This window comes from Amphiprion ocellaris, chromosome 23 (assembly GCF_022539595.1).
Source record: "Amphiprion ocellaris isolate individual 3 ecotype Okinawa chromosome 23, ASM2253959v1, whole genome shotgun sequence".
NCBI lineage: Eukaryota > Metazoa > Chordata > Actinopteri > Pomacentridae > Amphiprion > Amphiprion ocellaris.
The window spans coordinates 18841157-18858476 of NC_072788.1; the positions used below are offsets into that span (position 1 = coordinate 18841157).

At 38.5% G+C, this 17320-nt stretch overlaps 1 protein-coding gene across 2 annotated transcripts in view; it reads left to right on the forward strand.

The window, feature by feature from the left end:
- Positions 1-1220: 1220 nt before the first annotated feature.
- Positions 1221-17320, forward strand: part of mllt3 (MLLT3 super elongation complex subunit) — a 71493-nt gene continuing 55393 nt past the window's right edge. For both annotated transcript variants that reach the window (XM_055007837.1, XM_055007838.1), the window contains exons 1-2: positions 1221-1374; positions 2185-2365. In XM_055007837.1, the coding sequence (XP_054863812.1) occupies positions 1363-1374; positions 2185-2365 (193 nt within the window). In that variant the 5' untranslated portion in view covers positions 1221-1362. The remainder of the gene's footprint in view (positions 1375-2184; positions 2366-17320) is intronic.

Here is a 17320-nt window from a genome sequence, read left to right on the forward strand (position 1 = left end):
TTAAGTAATTACACAGACAACTTAGAAAAATTTGTGAGGACGGCAATCAACAAGAAACGTTAGTAGAAGAGTCTTTAGTCCTAACCATTCGGCCTTTGGTTTAAAATCTCCTGTAAATCTTGATTTCAGATTTGCTGGTGGAAAGTCGGGGACCGTCCTACAGCACTTTTAAGCTTCAAATGACTTAAAAACGTCAATTACAAACTGCTAAAATACGTTTGAAGCCGGCTTTCCCCTTGGGACTTGAAGGCAACATATTTACAGAAAGGTTGCGGCCACCTGATTGGAGGTCAGTGTGTCTGCTGTTCTGTCATTGGCTCACTGCATCTCGTGCTCTGTCTGCGGCCCCAGTGGGTACACCAAACTGCGCTTGCGCTTTACCCATTAAGGCCTTCAAGTTGGTCGAATTAAATCAGAAATTTGACGGAAATGTGACGATCCTACACTCAAAATAAAAGTCTTGAGAATAAAATGAACATTTTCTTTAAAATTCTGAAGTTTGGCAGAAGTTCAACAAATGTTTGAAGAAAATAAATTAATGATTGATTATAAAAGTGCCATTACTGTTTCAGAAACAAGCGGAAAATACACAGGATCAAACAATTATCACACATAGGTGACATTCTACTGAGTGGTCCTTGCACACACACAAAATTGAAGAGCAAATTCAATTTTTAAAAAAGGTTCTTAGAGATTTGATAGCTGATAAAGCAACAACTAAACTGCTAGCCTAAATAAAGTATTTCACCAGCATAGATTTTTCCTGGCAGACTACAGATGGCTTTAAAGCTTGATGTTGAGATCTTAATGTTGGAAAATTAAATGTATAGGAAATTGAATTTTTATATATATATATATATATATATGGTACCACGTGCATATACATGACTCCATAAATATACACAAGCTAGGACCACAGAGCCTCGTGAAAATTTTCCAATACCAAAGGAAGTTCATAAATGAAGAAGCAACTTGAACATAATATATACAACCAAAGTTGAAGACCATCCTGATCTACAACAAAATTCACAAATCACTGACAAAAACATACAATACTGAATGAACATCTTTAAATTCAAACAACTGCATAGTCTTAAAAAAATATTCTGTTAATTGGTTGGATACTGTGCGTGGTTCCCATGCGCTGGTAGTAGCTTTACTGCGGAAATTTTAGTCTGAAAGTATCTAGCGGAATTGATCTAGGACATTGCGGGGAATTAACAACCGGCGACCCTTTGAAAGTCTTGAGTCTGACTTCAGTCTGGGAGAGACCATGTCCGCCGTCACGGGCAAACTGTACTCACCACTAATCTCGTTTAGAAGTAATTCTCCATGAAATAACAGTAACACGGGGCCTCAAGGATGGCCAGCTCGGTGAGTAGCTAGTCGGAAGATTTGCTGTGGCCTGTGCGGTCTAATGGAGGATGTGTTTGGACATTTTGCCATTTGTTACACAGGAGGAGCCGCTGGTTTTTACTCCGTAACGAGGATTTTCAAGCCACTCGGCTAGCTAGAGCCGATACGTGCCGCTATCAGCTGAACCAACAGTGTACAACAAAATTCCGCCCAAATAACGAGAAGTTTTTATATTCAGTCTTTGCAGGCAAAACGCGTTTGTTAATGTGTAAAAATTCAGGTATTTCATAACGTCTACAGTTCTGTTTAATTCGGCATTAAGATTCACGCAATGCATGAAGTAACGTAACCAGTAAACTGGGAAAATGTTAACTTTCACGGAAGGTTTTGTCCTTATTTTCATTGTGTTATATTTTAACTGGAATGTAACGACATTTGACGAGAGAGCGCGGAGAAAATACGCTTCAGTAGTTTTAAGTTTGTGGAAATGGGAGCAGCGTCGCATGTATAAAGAATTTACCCGTAGGCTTGAGCAAAGAGTATATAAAAGAAAAGGAGTAGTTCGGATTCTCTCAGGTGTGCAAGTCTGCAGCGCTGCATAAAATGTCAGATTTCTGAATGGAGTTCGACACGAGGTTCGACGTGTAGGAGACCTAATGGGGGTTTCTGAAAGTAAAGTAGCTAATCAAAGCCAGAAAATCATCTTGTTCGGCTGTTGTTAAAAGTGTTGATTTAGAAATAATTTTCATATTCTGCCAATCTTTTAATTTTTTTAAATTTAAAAAAATGTTTACATATGAGCAGTAACTCTGTATCACTGTCCGACAGGGTGCTGTTCAGGTGAAACTAGAACTTGGTCATCGTGCCCAGGTCAGAAAGAAACCCACAGTGGAAGGCTTCACCCACGACTGGATGGTGTTTGTCCGAGGACCAGAGCACAGCAACATCCAGCACTTTGTAGAAAAAGTTGTTTTTCACCTGCACGAAAGCTTCCCAAAACCAAAAAGAGGTAAAGAGCTGTTAATTATGCTTTCTTTGGCACAGTGTCCTCAGGACAGCCGGGTCTCAAAGTGTCTTGTGAGAAGGTTGGGAGGCTCATGAGTGTTTGAACAAACCAGAACCTGTAGTTTAACATCTGTTCATATAAACGGATGTGTAATTGATCAGATGCACTTTGTGGAGAAATGGCAGTGGTATTAGTGCATGTATCGTCTTGTTGAAAAGTGTAGGTGCTGTATAGTTGCAGATAAAACATGTTCTCACAGGGCAGAATGAAAAGGTTGGAAATTTAGTAAAAAATAATGAAGCGGAATACATTTAACTGCATTAATCTCCGTTGCGTTCTTGTTTTGTGGCACTTATCCAGGTAGTTTTCTCCTGACTAGATCTTTGCCTGTGTTGTGTGTAGTCTCAGATGTAAGTGGCTTTGGATAAAAGTATCTGCTAAATGAAACTGTAGAATTGTAGTTTGTTTTTTGTAAATATCAGTCCATATACAAGTGCTTGTTTGAAACTCAGCCATACAGGAGCAGTTTTTTCTGATGTTGCTTTGGAACAGGCAGAGCATAGGAGCTGTGTGGGGAGGTGGACGTTTACAGGAGAGGTAAAGCAGGTCTAATTTGCACTGGATTTGGTTGGTTGCAGCCCTGCAGATACTTGATTCCTACTGAGGCAGTGAGTCTGAAATTCAAGTATTGCAAATGAGAAGAAATCAAGGTTAGGGTGTTTCTTTAATAGCTTTAACTGTATTCTCCATTATTATTTTGCCTATGAAGTGTTAGAAACTAATCTGCCAAGGCTCAAGGTGATAGTTTTCAACTAAAACCATCCAAAACACTACGCTACATTACATTATCATTATAATATCACATAAATACCACTAAATCTTGACATTTTAGAGGCTGCAAAGATACAGCTTTTTTAGGTTGTTCATTGAATGCATCAGGAGTCCTACTGCTACAGTATGAACTGAAAGTGTAACAGTACTGTGCAGATGTTTTAGTCCCTTTTAGATGTTTGGATTCTTTTCCATCACGCAGTATCATCATTGAGGGATATGATGCTGCAGCAGCAGGACAACAAGCTCAGCTATTTCACCCATTTTTAAGAACTATCTTTATCTACAAGAACAACACAGACTCCTGCAGTACAGAACCCTGATCTCAACATCATAGAGTCTGTCTCATTTTACATTCAGAGACATGATGATAAAGTCTAAGTCTACGAAAGAACTGTGGCAGGTTCCATTAAGATATAAACTTCTTACCTTCCAAGTAAATTGAAAAACTGTGCAAGTGAAGCAAATTGCTAAATAAGAACTATTTATGGAATTATTTCAGGAAGGGTCTCACTTTTCTTTGACTTTACAATATGTATTTCCATGCAAAGATAGGGACTTTCAACTTTGAGGAACAGACCAGTTTATAGTCTGTGACATTATGCTCATCCTGTATTCTAATTGCTTGCGTATGTGGTTTGTGTCAGTATTTGCACTGTATGAGTTGTTGTCTTACTTTTCCAACATGTATAGTATTTTGATGTCTTTGATCCCCAAAGCTCTAAATCAGCTGTCGATGATTGTGTCTCACCACCATTTTGGGGTTTATCCTCTTGATTGTCATCTTTTGTCTGGGGCAGTCCAGAAATCACTCTGTGTGTTATGGCCTTAAGTCTTTGTGGTGTGTTTGTGTGTGATAAAGGGGCCCAAATGGAGCCTACTTGAATTCAGGTATCTGGTTTTTTGGAATTTTGACCCAGTGTTTCAATCACTTTTGTGATTGTAAGGTTGGTTGGTAAGACTGCTACCTAGTATCTGGCCAACGTTGATTCTTTAGTTTGTTGTTCAACTACATAGGACTCCTGTTGCACAGCCTGCTGTCACTCTACTGTTCAGTCAGACCTTCTTACTTCTAATGTGGCAAATTTTCATAGCTGGATTCTGTACTGATATGAATGAAGAGCAATACATTTGTTTGCTGAGATTGCATGTTTTGGTGATGGTCTGGATAACCTGATGTCATAGTAGATATTTTCCAGTGATGTACCAAGGCTGAAAATAACAAGTGTTTTCAGTGTTGTTTAAAGCTAAAGTCAGTGATTCTAATCCAATGTAGATTTTGTCAAATTCAGTCAGTATATCCTCACGTCAGCTAGCTGTCTGTTCTGTGTGTGCACAAAAAAAATACAAAAAACCCCCAAAGTGGCTCAAAAGTGGACTGATCCATACAGCACTGTTCCAGCGTGTCCTGCACATTCATGCTTGTGCAAAGGACAGGAGGAAGGGGGAGCAAGAAGGATGGTTTTATCTGGCACATGATAACTAGATATGCTCACTGTCTAAATATCAGCAATCCTTTTCCAGAGTCACAGACTCCATGTTTAATGTATTTTTTAGTCAACGAAATGACAGAAAATAATGAAACACAGGAATCACAATTTCCCTGAGTCCATGTTAACACTGTGAGATTGCATGTTTTGTTCAACCAACAGTCAAAGGCTCTCCTAATATTCCACTATTATCCAAATCTTTAAAAAAACAGGAAGTATTCACATTTAAGGATGGCAAAACAAGAACATTTTTGCTATTTTTGCTTCAAAAATAATTCAAACAATTAACTTCTTTTTCTCAGCCTTAAGTGTCCTGCTGCAAAAGCCTCATTGGTCTGGCTTCATTGTGAACTTCGTTGTTCATGATTGTAAGGAAATGAACATATTACCATAGTACTTAATTGTGTATGCATGGATAAGCATAAGATATTGTCTATGGGTGACATCTCTCTAAAATTATTTTTATAGCCCTGCAAAAAAATTGTGCATATTATATTGTTCATTATAAGATTCTCTTTTCACTTTTCTTACTAAAAATCTCACACCATGCACTTTAAGTATTCTAGTGATGTAGCAGTGCAGGATTGTGAAAATACTAAAAGTTAACCTGTTTTTCTTTCTTGTTAAATGTCCCTTAGGATTTGCATTGTGTTTTGCACCACACAGTCCATTCAGAATACTCTGGTTAGATTGATTGTAGCTTGTTAGAGTAAATAGAGAAAACAACTTCTTCAGCTGCAAATTGTATAAGCGTTCAAACTTTATGAGGTTTAAGATGACGGTTCTTTGTTCTGTTCCTTGTTTACCAGTTCTGAAATACTTTGTATTGATAGTCCTTGTGTAATAGAAAATATCTGTGATGGCACTCTTCATCCTGCTTGATAAGCTGTAGGCCTATGACATTAATCCCCTTCCTGAACATTAGACTTTGGTTGTCAGTGTAGAAGCTTCTTCAATAGATGCATGAATGTTTGGAAAACTGTCCTATTCTGTGTGGGACAAAAACCCCATTTAAATCAGTAATATGAACTAAAATTTAGCTGGAACTTTTGCTGTCTTCCTTTTTCTTTGCAAAATATGTGATCTTGATCATTATTGAGAACAAAGAGGTCTGTTTTGGCTGAGCAGTTAAAGGGAATTTTTTTCAATGCGCGAAAGTGGTCTTTGAGTTGCTGAAGACACCTGAAAAGTCTGAAAGTCTAAGGAGGCAAGTACATGTATATATCACGTTGATGAATAACCAACTGAGAAACTGATGGACCTCAAAGCTGTCAGCAGTTCTAATGTTCACAGCAAATTGGAAATCTTATCCTGTATTCATTTACCGCAGTGCCCCCAAGCAGACTATAAATCTGACCCCTATCTACTGATATGGTACCTTCAAAGCTTAAAATTTCTTCTAGAAGTTCTTTGATTACCCAATGAATTTTGGCTCCTGCGCTCTGGATCTTTCCCTCTGCACTTTTAGCTCTCAGTCTTGATAAATGAAATATGTGACTAGAAGACTATGACCTGAAGCCCAGCAGGAGAATACTTGACCCTCCATAAGTCACACATAATGACACATGCCATGAGATCTTTCCTGTGCTCAAGTCTTGGAGGCCTTTGTGTTTTTTACATGGTGACAAATTGCAAACCAAAGTGCTTCCTGATCTCTTGGATCTTCAGACGAGTGGTTTGAGTTGAAATGTACAATAGATCTGAGAGGATAACTAAAATAGTCTGTAGTCTTTTATCAACTTAATTAGAACAAGTAAAATATTACAGATGCTGATTTGAATGTTGTGATGACTGATTGAATTGATTAAAGTTAAAATCTGTCTTTGTATACCTTTGCACTATTTAATAATAATAAAACCTGTGTTACCGAATATATTTTTGTAAATTATTTTGTGATGGAATATTCTAATTAACTGTTTTTTCCCCTTTCTCTGGTAGATTTGCATTATTATGTAAAGTCCTTCTGACACCTCCCAGATTAAGGGTTCTCTCTGCTACCGTAGGCAACTTTTGAGATGGAAAAGTCAAAATTTTCCATTTGTAAAAATGAATTACAAAACAATGTGGTGGATGATGACTTAGATGTGGAGGTTTAGAATAGGGCTGCAACTAACGATGAATCGATTAATCGTTTGAGCACGATACTTCATCAAAAGTGGAAGTGAGCGCACAATGCAACAGAAATCACCATCCGAGCAGAGCGCTGAACATGGACGGACATCCATGCTGTATCGTGCATATATTATATATGTACGATACAGCGCGGATGTCTGCGCTGGATGTCCACGTTGTATCGTGAACACGAATGTCCGCGCTGTATCATGCATATATAATATATGCATATACTATATATGCACAATACAGCGCGGATGTCCGTCCGTGTTCTGCGCTCCGCTTGGACGGGGATTTCTGTTGCATTGCGCGCTTAGTACCACTTTTGATGACATATCCTGCTCAGACGATTCACCATTAGTTGCAGCCTTAGTTTAGAAGCAGCCAGGTTACCTTTTAGCTCAAGTGCCGCTGTGGTACTTGGAGTAAATGAAATTCCAGAAAGTGCTTTAACTTTACTTTTTGAAGCAAATGTGCCAAGTTAAAGCTTCTCGCCCAAGAGGAATTGATGTTATGATCTTTTGTGAGAAGACAGTCTGAATATTTGTAGATTTATGGTGTTGATCTGGCAAAAGGTATTTGAAGACATTGTCTTGGGGTGTGACAAATTTAAACATGTATGTAATTATAATTACCTGTCTCAGCCATTTTGTAAGCAAAAATGTCAAGTTTTGTCAAATTAGAGAATTTGCCGTATTTTTTCATCATATATGAAACTATATAGCAGCTGGCTTTGGACTGGTGTTTGAATTTTTTCATTGTTGGGTACATTTTTTTCACTAATTGATTAATTGTGAAAACAATCAGCAGTTAAATCAGTAATCCAAGGTGCAAAACTTAAATCCCAAATATTGTCATATTTCAGCCCCTCAAATGAGAGAAGCTTTTGTTTATCACATATGACAGTAAATTGAATATCAAAACAAGACAGCTGAAGACATAGCATAGGCTCTGAGAAATTGGAAACCACATTGTTCACATAATTTTGTTTTTTCATGTTTTGTAGACGAAGTGATTAATCTGCTAAAAATTAGCAAATTAATCAAAAACATAAAAGATTGTATCAGCCCTAGACATTAAATCAAGAAAATGATTGAATATTTTAGTTATTTATGCATTTCCTAATTACTCCCAGGGTGGCACAAACAAGCTCAAATTATTTAATTCATAATTAAACTTAAATCATTTTCAAAGTTAAGTACCGCATTGACTTAAGGTAGCCAGTTAAAGGAAGCATATTTTCACATTTCTACTTTATTTTTTCATTAGGTAGTAAATTGGATTATCAGTTAAAAATGTTCCCTACATGTGTTTATCCAGCAAACAGTCTCAAAAATAGCATATTGACATTGTCAAGCATCAGACACCTGAAAATGTTACAGGGACGTAGGATTTTGTTAGCTGCTCAGCTTTACATGTTTAATTGACTAGACTATCCAAAAAACAGCAAAATTTTCTTCACCCAAGCCAGGCAAGAAAGGTTTGCTCTCACTCTCTGGCAACGTGGATGCCTACTACCTCCTCTGTTTTGTTGCTCTTCATGACCACACAGTTTAATTTAATCCAAAATTTTAAATTTTGCTGCTGTTGAAGATTATATTCTACTAATTTTTAAAGGGAAGCTTTTCACTCACCTGCGTGTCACACATGGTGGCTCACCATTCACTCAGAAATAAAATAGGAGGCGTTCAAACACGTTGTAAGCACAAAATAAACCTGTCAGAACAAATTAAGTGCCAACATTTTACTTTAAAACCTGCAGTCTGTTTGCTGGTTTTGCAGTGTGTAGACAACATTTGCTTCTTCCTTTTAACTTTTAATGGACAGTGCATGCAGGATTTATTTCAGTTTTAAGATAAAGTCAATCAACATTGAATCCTTTTTTTTTGACTCACAGCATTTTGGAGGCAAGCTCTGTGTATTGAGATATCTCCACCTAGGTCTTCCCTTTACATAACTGCCAGCGGTGTTAGATAAATGGAGATTCAGTATGTCAACCTTGCGTCATGATTCTGCAACCAAGAGGGCAGCAAGAAAGCGTTTATGTGCACCAGGGATCCCCAATGACCTGTCAGCATTTCAAAGGAAGGATGCAGGTGAATGGAGAGAGCCATAATCATATTTCAAACCCTCTAGTACAGATTCAAAAACGCAGTGAAATCTATCATTGCCACTTGACTCACTTGCAGATTTAATTTAAGAGGCGTCTACTATTTAGATTTGTGTCAGCCATGCTTTATTTGCTCTTGTAAAGATACTGAGGACAGATAGTCTCATATGGCAAGTTGATAAGAAGTGACTTTTCAGCGTCAGCTATTTCCTAATTGCACCAAAGATTCTTCTTTCTCATCAACATGTCATCACTTCTCATTTTTTTTTCCTAAACACACGTACACAAGGTGTAGGAGTCAAAACATAGAAAGCAGTCAGAATGAGAAAGTGATAAGAGACAGCGAATGTAACTTCCTCCCACGCTCCGAATGATTTGTTGTGCAGCTCAGAGAAGCTGCCAGACACATTAAGATTAATGATGAATCAGTCAGTAAAGCTGCCACCGCGCTTCATTATTGCCATGCGGTTAACGGGCCAGCGTTGAGGCGTCGCCATGGAGACAGCGGAATGGCAAAGCCGTTTGAACAAATGGAGGTAAAGAAGCCTTTTGGAACCAGTGAAGGGGGTGCCACTTTGGCAATAGGCAACGGCGGCTCATGCTGCTTAAGCACCTCATTTGGAGCCCGGGCTGCCGTTTAATCTGCACTGGAGATGGCATCTCTTCAAAGGTGTTTGTGATATTTCAGAGAATTGTCACTTTTATGGAAAGATGTAAGACAGTGTAATGGGAAAGAAATGGGCCAGCTTGGTGAAAAGAGTTTGAGATTTGTGGTCTGTGCAGTGCAGGGAAGATGCACAAGAGCTGAGGCTCTTTTTGTGTTTTGTGAGACCAAGATGCTTTTTCACAGGAAAAAAACTTTTTTTTTTCTTATTTAAAAAGTGGATATGGTGTTGCCTGACCTGGATGTATACGACCAGTTTAAGCAAACCAAATCTGTACGATTATATTGTTAGGCTTCTTAAACCACCAACCTTGACTTACATTAATATTACGTTAAACTCTTTTAGAAAGGAGAAACTAATGTTAAAAAAGTTCATCTTTATGACTCAGAGATGCTGTAGTACACAATATCCACAGTTTTGTCTGTACATCAGGAAGAGGATAACCTTCATTTTGAAATAAGGAAATATAAGGCTGTTGTTGCGAGAGCTACTGCTGGGACATCCTGTAATTCCTCATAAAACTGCATAAACTGCAGCTTTTTTTAATGTGTTCATGGTTCAATTCTTGGTCAGCGGCAGCTTGTATTCATGTTTGAGGCCTTATGTAATTCCTATACAGCTATAGATTGTTCTTGTGGTGTACAGGGCACAACATACTGACTAAAATGCATTTGTGAAAGAACGTTATTGCATGGTTTAAACACATGTATTCACTTGATCCTGTTGCAGATAGTTTAGGATGTTTAATTGTTATTGTTCCTTTTTCCAATGTCACAATGACATTATTTTGGCAATATAAAGTGTACATCTGTGGGCTAATTCATCACGTTTAGGCTCACAACTTATCACAACTGTCTTACTGCCAGAGTTGCCTCAGTGAAATCCCCACACCAAACTGAAAATGGCCTCAAACCAGATCTAAGCTTCTATGTAAACCTAAATGAATCCATGCACCATTAAGCCTTTATTATACTCCCTTGTGGACACGTGGACTCCACAAACATGGCGTTGTTGTTATTATACTACTTTTCTAGTTTGTATGGATTATGCTGGGGCCTTTCTGTTCTATACATCTGCAGTATGCCACATCTAGGTATTCCTACCATGAACATTATGAACATCATGGCCAGTCCAGCACACTTCTGCCTTTGCAGCAGGGCTGTACAATATTTCATTGCGATATACACTACCAGTCAAAAATTTGGACACACCTTCTCATTTAATGGTTTTTATTTATTTTCATGACTATTTATGTTGTAGATTCTCACTGAAGGCATCAGAACTATGATTGAACACATATGGAATTATGAAAAAGTGTGAAGTCAAAACATGTTTTATATTTTAGATTTTCCAAAACAGCCACCCTTTGCTTTGATTACTGCTTTGCACACTCTTGGCATTCTCTCGATAAGCTTCATGAGGTAGTCACCTGAAAGGGTTTTCACTTCACAGGTGTGCCCTGTCAAGGATAATTTGTGGAATTTCTTGCCTTTTTAATGAGGTTGGGACCATCAGTTGTGTTGTGCAGAAGTCAGGTTGGTACACAGTTGACAGCCCTATTTGACAACTGTTAGAATCCATATTATGGCAAGAAGCAATCAGCTAAGTAAAGAGAAACGACAGTCCATCATTACTTTGAGAACTAAAGGTCAGTCAGTCTGGAAAATTGCAAAAACTTTGAATGTATCCCCAAGTGCAGTCGTTAAAACCATCAAGCACCAACAAAACTGGCTCACATAAGGACCACCCCAGGAAAGGAATACCAAGAGTCACCTCTGCTGCCGAGGATAAGTTCATCCTGGTCACCAGCCTCAGAAATCGCAAGTTAACAGCACCTCAGATTAGAGCTCAGATAAATGCCACAAAGAGTTCAAGTAGCAGACACATCTCTACATCAGCTGTTCAGAGGAGAGTGCGCCAGTCACGCCTTTATGGTCAAATAGCTGCTAAGAAACCCCTGCTAAGGAAAAGCAACAAGCAGAAGAGATTTGTTTGGGCCAAGAAACACAAAGAATGGACATTAGACCAGTGGAAATCTGTGCTTTGTCTAATGAGTCCGAATTTAAGATCTTTGGTTCCACCCACCGTGTCTTTGTGCGATGCAGAAATGTTGATCGGATGGTCTCTATATGCATGGTTCCCACTGTGAAGCATTGAGGAGGAGGTGTGATGGTGTGGGGGTGCTTTGCTGGTGACACTGTTGGGGATTTATTCAAAATTGAAGGCACACTGAACCAGCATGGCTACCACAGCATCCTGCAGCAACAGCCATCCCATCCGGTTTGCGTTTAGTTGGACCATCATTTTTTTTTCAACAGGACAATGACCCCAAACACATCTCCAGGCTGTATAAGGGCTATTTGACCAAGAAGGAGAGTGATGGAGTGCTGCGTCAGATGCCCTGGTTTCCACAGTCACCTGATGTAAACCCAAGCAAGATGGTTTGGGATGAGAGGGCCCGTAGAGTAATAGCAAAAGAGCCAACATCTCTGGGAACTCCTTCAAGACTGTTGGAAAGCCATTTCGGGTGACTACCTCATGAAGCTCACCGAGAGAATGCCAAGAGTGTGCAAAGCTGTAATCAAAGCAAACAGTGGCTATTTTGATGAATCTAAAATATAAAACATGTTTTGACTTAGGCTACTTCACTCTTTTTTGTTTACTACATAATTGCATGTATGTTCATTTATAGTTTTAATGCCTTCAGTGAGAATATACAATGTAAATAGTCGTGAAAATAAAGAAAAATCAGGTGTGTCCAAACTTTTTACTGGTAGTATATGGTATTTAGGATGTCTCTGACAGTGGTGCAACAAATGAGGATGTTTCCAGGCAGCAGAGAGAATCACTGCTGTGATAACTTTTCATCTTGATAGACATGGTATCAATTAACAGTAACACCAGAGGGTTTAAAAGCACGATCAACTTGCTTTACAAGTGGTATGTAAAACCATCATGAACTTGTTTTTCTCAATTTGCCATCCCAGAGCTGTATGAAAAATGCAAGGCACAAGCTGAAACAGAGCTGCCGTAATTGGAATAATATGTGGCTACAACAAAACCCAACTTAACTCTGCCACTTTCTTAAAGTGTAAAATTACTGTTTGCAAATGGAAAATTTTCCCAAATGATCATACAAGTGAGGACATCGCAGTAGGAATTGGGAGTCCAGAAGACTTTTACTCTCTATAACAACAAACAGTGTAGTGAACATGAAGGCTGCTGCCCTGAGCAAGTGGACCAGGCTGCAGTGCTTTGACCAAGTCACTGTATTTCTAAGGTGTTTTACTTTGCAACATGGCCTGAAATACAATGGTTTTCTTAAGTTTAGTTGGTGTAATAAATGTTACTTTGAGGAATTTATTGATAAAACCAAAGGGCACACATTACTGATTTACAACATGTGAATGCCTGTCTTTGGCTTTTTAAAAGGTCTCCTCATTGACAGAGAAAATCTTAAATTCAAGTCAAAAAAACTAGACAACAGTAGTTGAGAGTGAGTATCTCATTTCCTTAAGGAAAGAGTCTTCTGTTCTATTGACCAGATTGGCGACGGTATAAGCCCCTTACAGTGTATGCACACCCACAGATTGATTCCTTAATGATTGGGCCAACATGTTAGCCTCTGGCTATCTCCTGGGCTGTATGAAATGCTCACATGAAGTCTTTTAACTCCCCTCATCCTCTGCTCAGGCTTAATTTGTGACTTGTGTGCACATACCACATAAGTCAAATCACTACATTGACCTATGCATAAGATAGAGAACCTCAGGCTGAAATATATCTCTGAAGCTGCAGTGCATTCCTTTTTTCTTTGCTGTGGTTTTGCTAATGTGATTTGTCTGTGCTCAGAGGATACCAGGATTGATATACTCGCAGGAGATGAAGGATGTTTTCCTGTAAATGTGTGGTTGCATTTGTTTTATAGTAAAACTCTTGTCTGCATGACGAGTAAAATAGCTAGTAGCGACATCATCATACCAGACTTCCATGAGTACTATACTACAATTTCAAACATTTCACATATGACAATTTTTAATATGTTTTAGATAGTTAATGGCGTTCACTGATTTTCTTTGATTCTGTAAACAAATTAGTGCAAGTGGTCCAGGCCTGGTATGTGCACCATGAACAGATAGTTGGCCTCTCCACAAGGGAAAAACACTAATTTGATCTGAAATCATAATGCCTTAATCTACATGTATTTTAAATGAGATTCTGAAATAACCAAGATAAAAACTACACACTTTTGCACGTTGTGAGCTGCCAAAATGGTTCTCATGTGCGGAGGCCTGGACTTTACAGGAGTTCTGAAAGTGCCTTGTAGTATCAGGCACTCACATGATGTCAACACATTCTTCAGGTCCTTCAAGTTGGAGCTGCTTTAGATCAGACTTCAATCCCAACTCTGGTGAACTGACCATAATGATGTGGAATTCTTTCAGGTATTTACAGCTGCCCATTTCTCCTACTTCAAATATTATGAATATAGAAATCCACTGTTCACGTACTATTTGATAAATCATAAATGCACAATTGTAGCAAATTAGTGGTCCTAATGTTCAGGGTCAGTGTATACATTAGAAAAAAATAATATTCTGCTCACCAGATTAATGGCTTGTCAAATTACGGAGAAGTCTTTTCTTAAGTAAATTATATAATATGGATTTTTAATTTTAGTTTGGCCATTTTTTTCCTGTGAATTTCCTCTTATGCTCTTTGAAATTTTCTCTTCCCCACCATCTTCTCAATATCGAAACAGCTCTTGGTGCAACCTGTCAGTCCATACTTCCACTAAAATAACCAGGTTGCTGGTGGCTTTTTGTGGTAATCTTATTTGCATCCTCTAAATGAGAAAACTGATTTCCATAGGCAGATCTCTAAAGAAGATGGACTTTTGTGTTGGACATGTGTTCCTGTAACTATCATTCCACTTGCCTGCTTAAAAGCATGCATGCGCAGGACAAAGGCTTCAAACAGGAAAGGTTTTGCTGTGACAGGAAAATGGCAGAGTTAAAAGAAAGATAATTAGCGCAGGAAGTAGAGGACTGCTTTGCTGGCCAGAGTGAAATATCACTTTTTCCTTTTAAATATTCTTTAGTATTAGTATTTAAGGACATTTTATTCATTTGTGTTTCAAGTAAATACAATATGGTGACTTTGAAGGACAAACATTCAGCCTTGGTATTTTGACAGGACTGTGTATTTTTCCCTTAGTTCTAAGTATAACTCACCTGCTGAACATAGGTGGCCAGGTAACATAAATCAGCATTGACAGTAGAGCCTAAAAAGAAGAAGCTCTATGGAAAAAACGTATTGGGCTTTTATGCAAAATTGACTCTGGTTTTGTCCTGTAGATCCAGTATTTAATTTTCTATATAATTTATATCTCGGAGAGTGGCATCTATCCACACCTGCAGTGTCTGACACATGATGCACCATTCACAACATTAATTTATAAATTGAACATCTTACTGTAGGCAGTAATCAGTCCTTGCATGTTAAATTTAAATGTTAAAGGCTTTCTGGATTTGATAAGTCTCAGGTTTTAAGCGTCCTCTGTTATCTGGATTGTAATATGTATCCTGCTTTTTGATTTTTAAAAGTTTTAGGTTTTTAACCCCCTGCAGCCTCTATAATCATGGATGACAGAAAAACACTCAGTTGATACTGTAGTTTTCTTAGCTGAGGCCTTTGGCGACAAGTCTAAAGAAACGACATACATACATTTTTATTGTTAGCATTTGAAAATGAATAAAATGTTCTGAATTGAAATTCTATTTTAATGTAATGTGCCATTGCAGCAGTATGTTGCACTACTGAATATATATATATATATTTTATATATTGAAAGCGATCAGGGCAGAAAATACAGAGAAAATAAAAAATACACTCTGTCAGTCATATATTCCAAATTCTGACGTGTACCCAGAGCAGCCCCCTCACTGCTGAAAATGGGTATCCATGCATATGATAATTACACACAGCCTGCTTCCTCAACACAAAATAGCATCTAGAAGTCTAAATCATTTTTCACAGCTGCAAAAATAAGACTTGTAAAATTCAACGCGTTTGATTTTTAATGATTTTGTAGCTTTTATTCAAAACTACATATTTTTCTGAGATCAAAGCGTCAAGGAAAAATAAGTCGATCAAGAGTTTTTATAGTTAAAATAAATGGAACGCACATTGAAAAAACAATCAGGCATATGAGTTCTGTAAAGCATCTTGAGACAATTTGTAATTGGTGCTATATAAGCAGTGGTGATCACGTCTGAGATAAAAGGACAGCAGCAATCAGGAGCAGATCTGCAAAAATGCTGCACGATCTACTTCAGGATGCCAAGAGTCCAGTTTTGCTAGAAATGCTAGAACAGAGCCCCCCTCCTCCTATGTCTGGCAGAAATCAAAGAGCTGTAAGAATTTGCCAGTAATTGTTTTACGATTCCTCAGAAACCATACCTACTCATGTAGGTGGAACACAAAGAAAGCAAGAGCCATGTGAGAGCTGCAGGCTGGTGGCGGCTGCTGCTGCTGGCATGAAAGGATGGGGAAGGGGAGGAGGTGCAGAAAGACGGGACAGCCGCCACCAAATAACAGGAACTGAGCTGTAAATGCCGGCTCTCCCTCGGTTCAGTCAATGAAAGGAGGTTGGAGGAAGTGGTTTATTGAAGCATGGTTTATATGGGCTGTCTGTTGGCAGCTCTTTCACTCCTTTCTCACTCGACCCTCCCATTAAACATTTGTCTTTTATTTACAGCACCTCCACACACCAGGCTGCAAGATTTGAGTCGGGACTCACTGAAGGGGTCATTCGCTGCCGTTTTATCAGTAAAATGAATACAGCCCAAAGATATAATTATTTACTACAACCAACATCAAATGAATAAAAAAATGTTCAGGAAAAAAATCCCTAAACCAAACAATCAGATTCCTAGCTGCGTCATTCAGACCATTAATCCTCCCCAGATGATTAATGGGTGCTGTCTGCAGCTTTCCTTGTGTTCCATAATATAGCCAGAGTTTTAGCTTTGCCTGTGGAATATCTACAAATTGCTGAACTTCCTGAAGAAAAGACCCCTTTTAATATTAATGCCACCATAATCTTTCCATTAACCCTGTCTGAGGATGTAAGAGTGGTTAGTTCAATCAACATTAAGTGCAGCTGACAACAATGGTCTGCCTTCACCAGCATGTCTTAACACATGCGCTTTAAAGGAGCACCAGCTTCTCAACAACCACTGGTGCACATATGAACCATATCAGCCCAACACTGATACACGTACAGTTTCCTGGCAGAGTCCATTTTTGGTTTTCCAGATACTGAGTGTATTTACATGAATATGCAATTAAATGAACATGACTGACTGCAAGATTGACTTTTAAAATGGGTGCTCTGCTCGTAGTGAACTCCACGACATAAACAATCAGGCATTTCCTAAACTATCAGCGTTGTTGCTGCAGTCCAGAATAAAAACAATATGTAGCAGGGAGCAGACAGGCAAAATGAAAAGCAGTGGTCCTGAACAGAAGGTGAAAAGCTAGTGCTTCAGAACAGCTCATTGTTTGGAGAAATTTTGGATTTAGGGCAAGTGATGTTAAGCTAGAACAAATCACATGCAAAGAGTACTTGAGTCTGTGCCGCAAAGCAACAGAACTAAAGTAGTCAACCACCTGAAAAAACGGAACAACCTGCAATACGACTGCACGAAAGCCGACCAGAAGAATGTGGCTAATCTCACTGACTCTC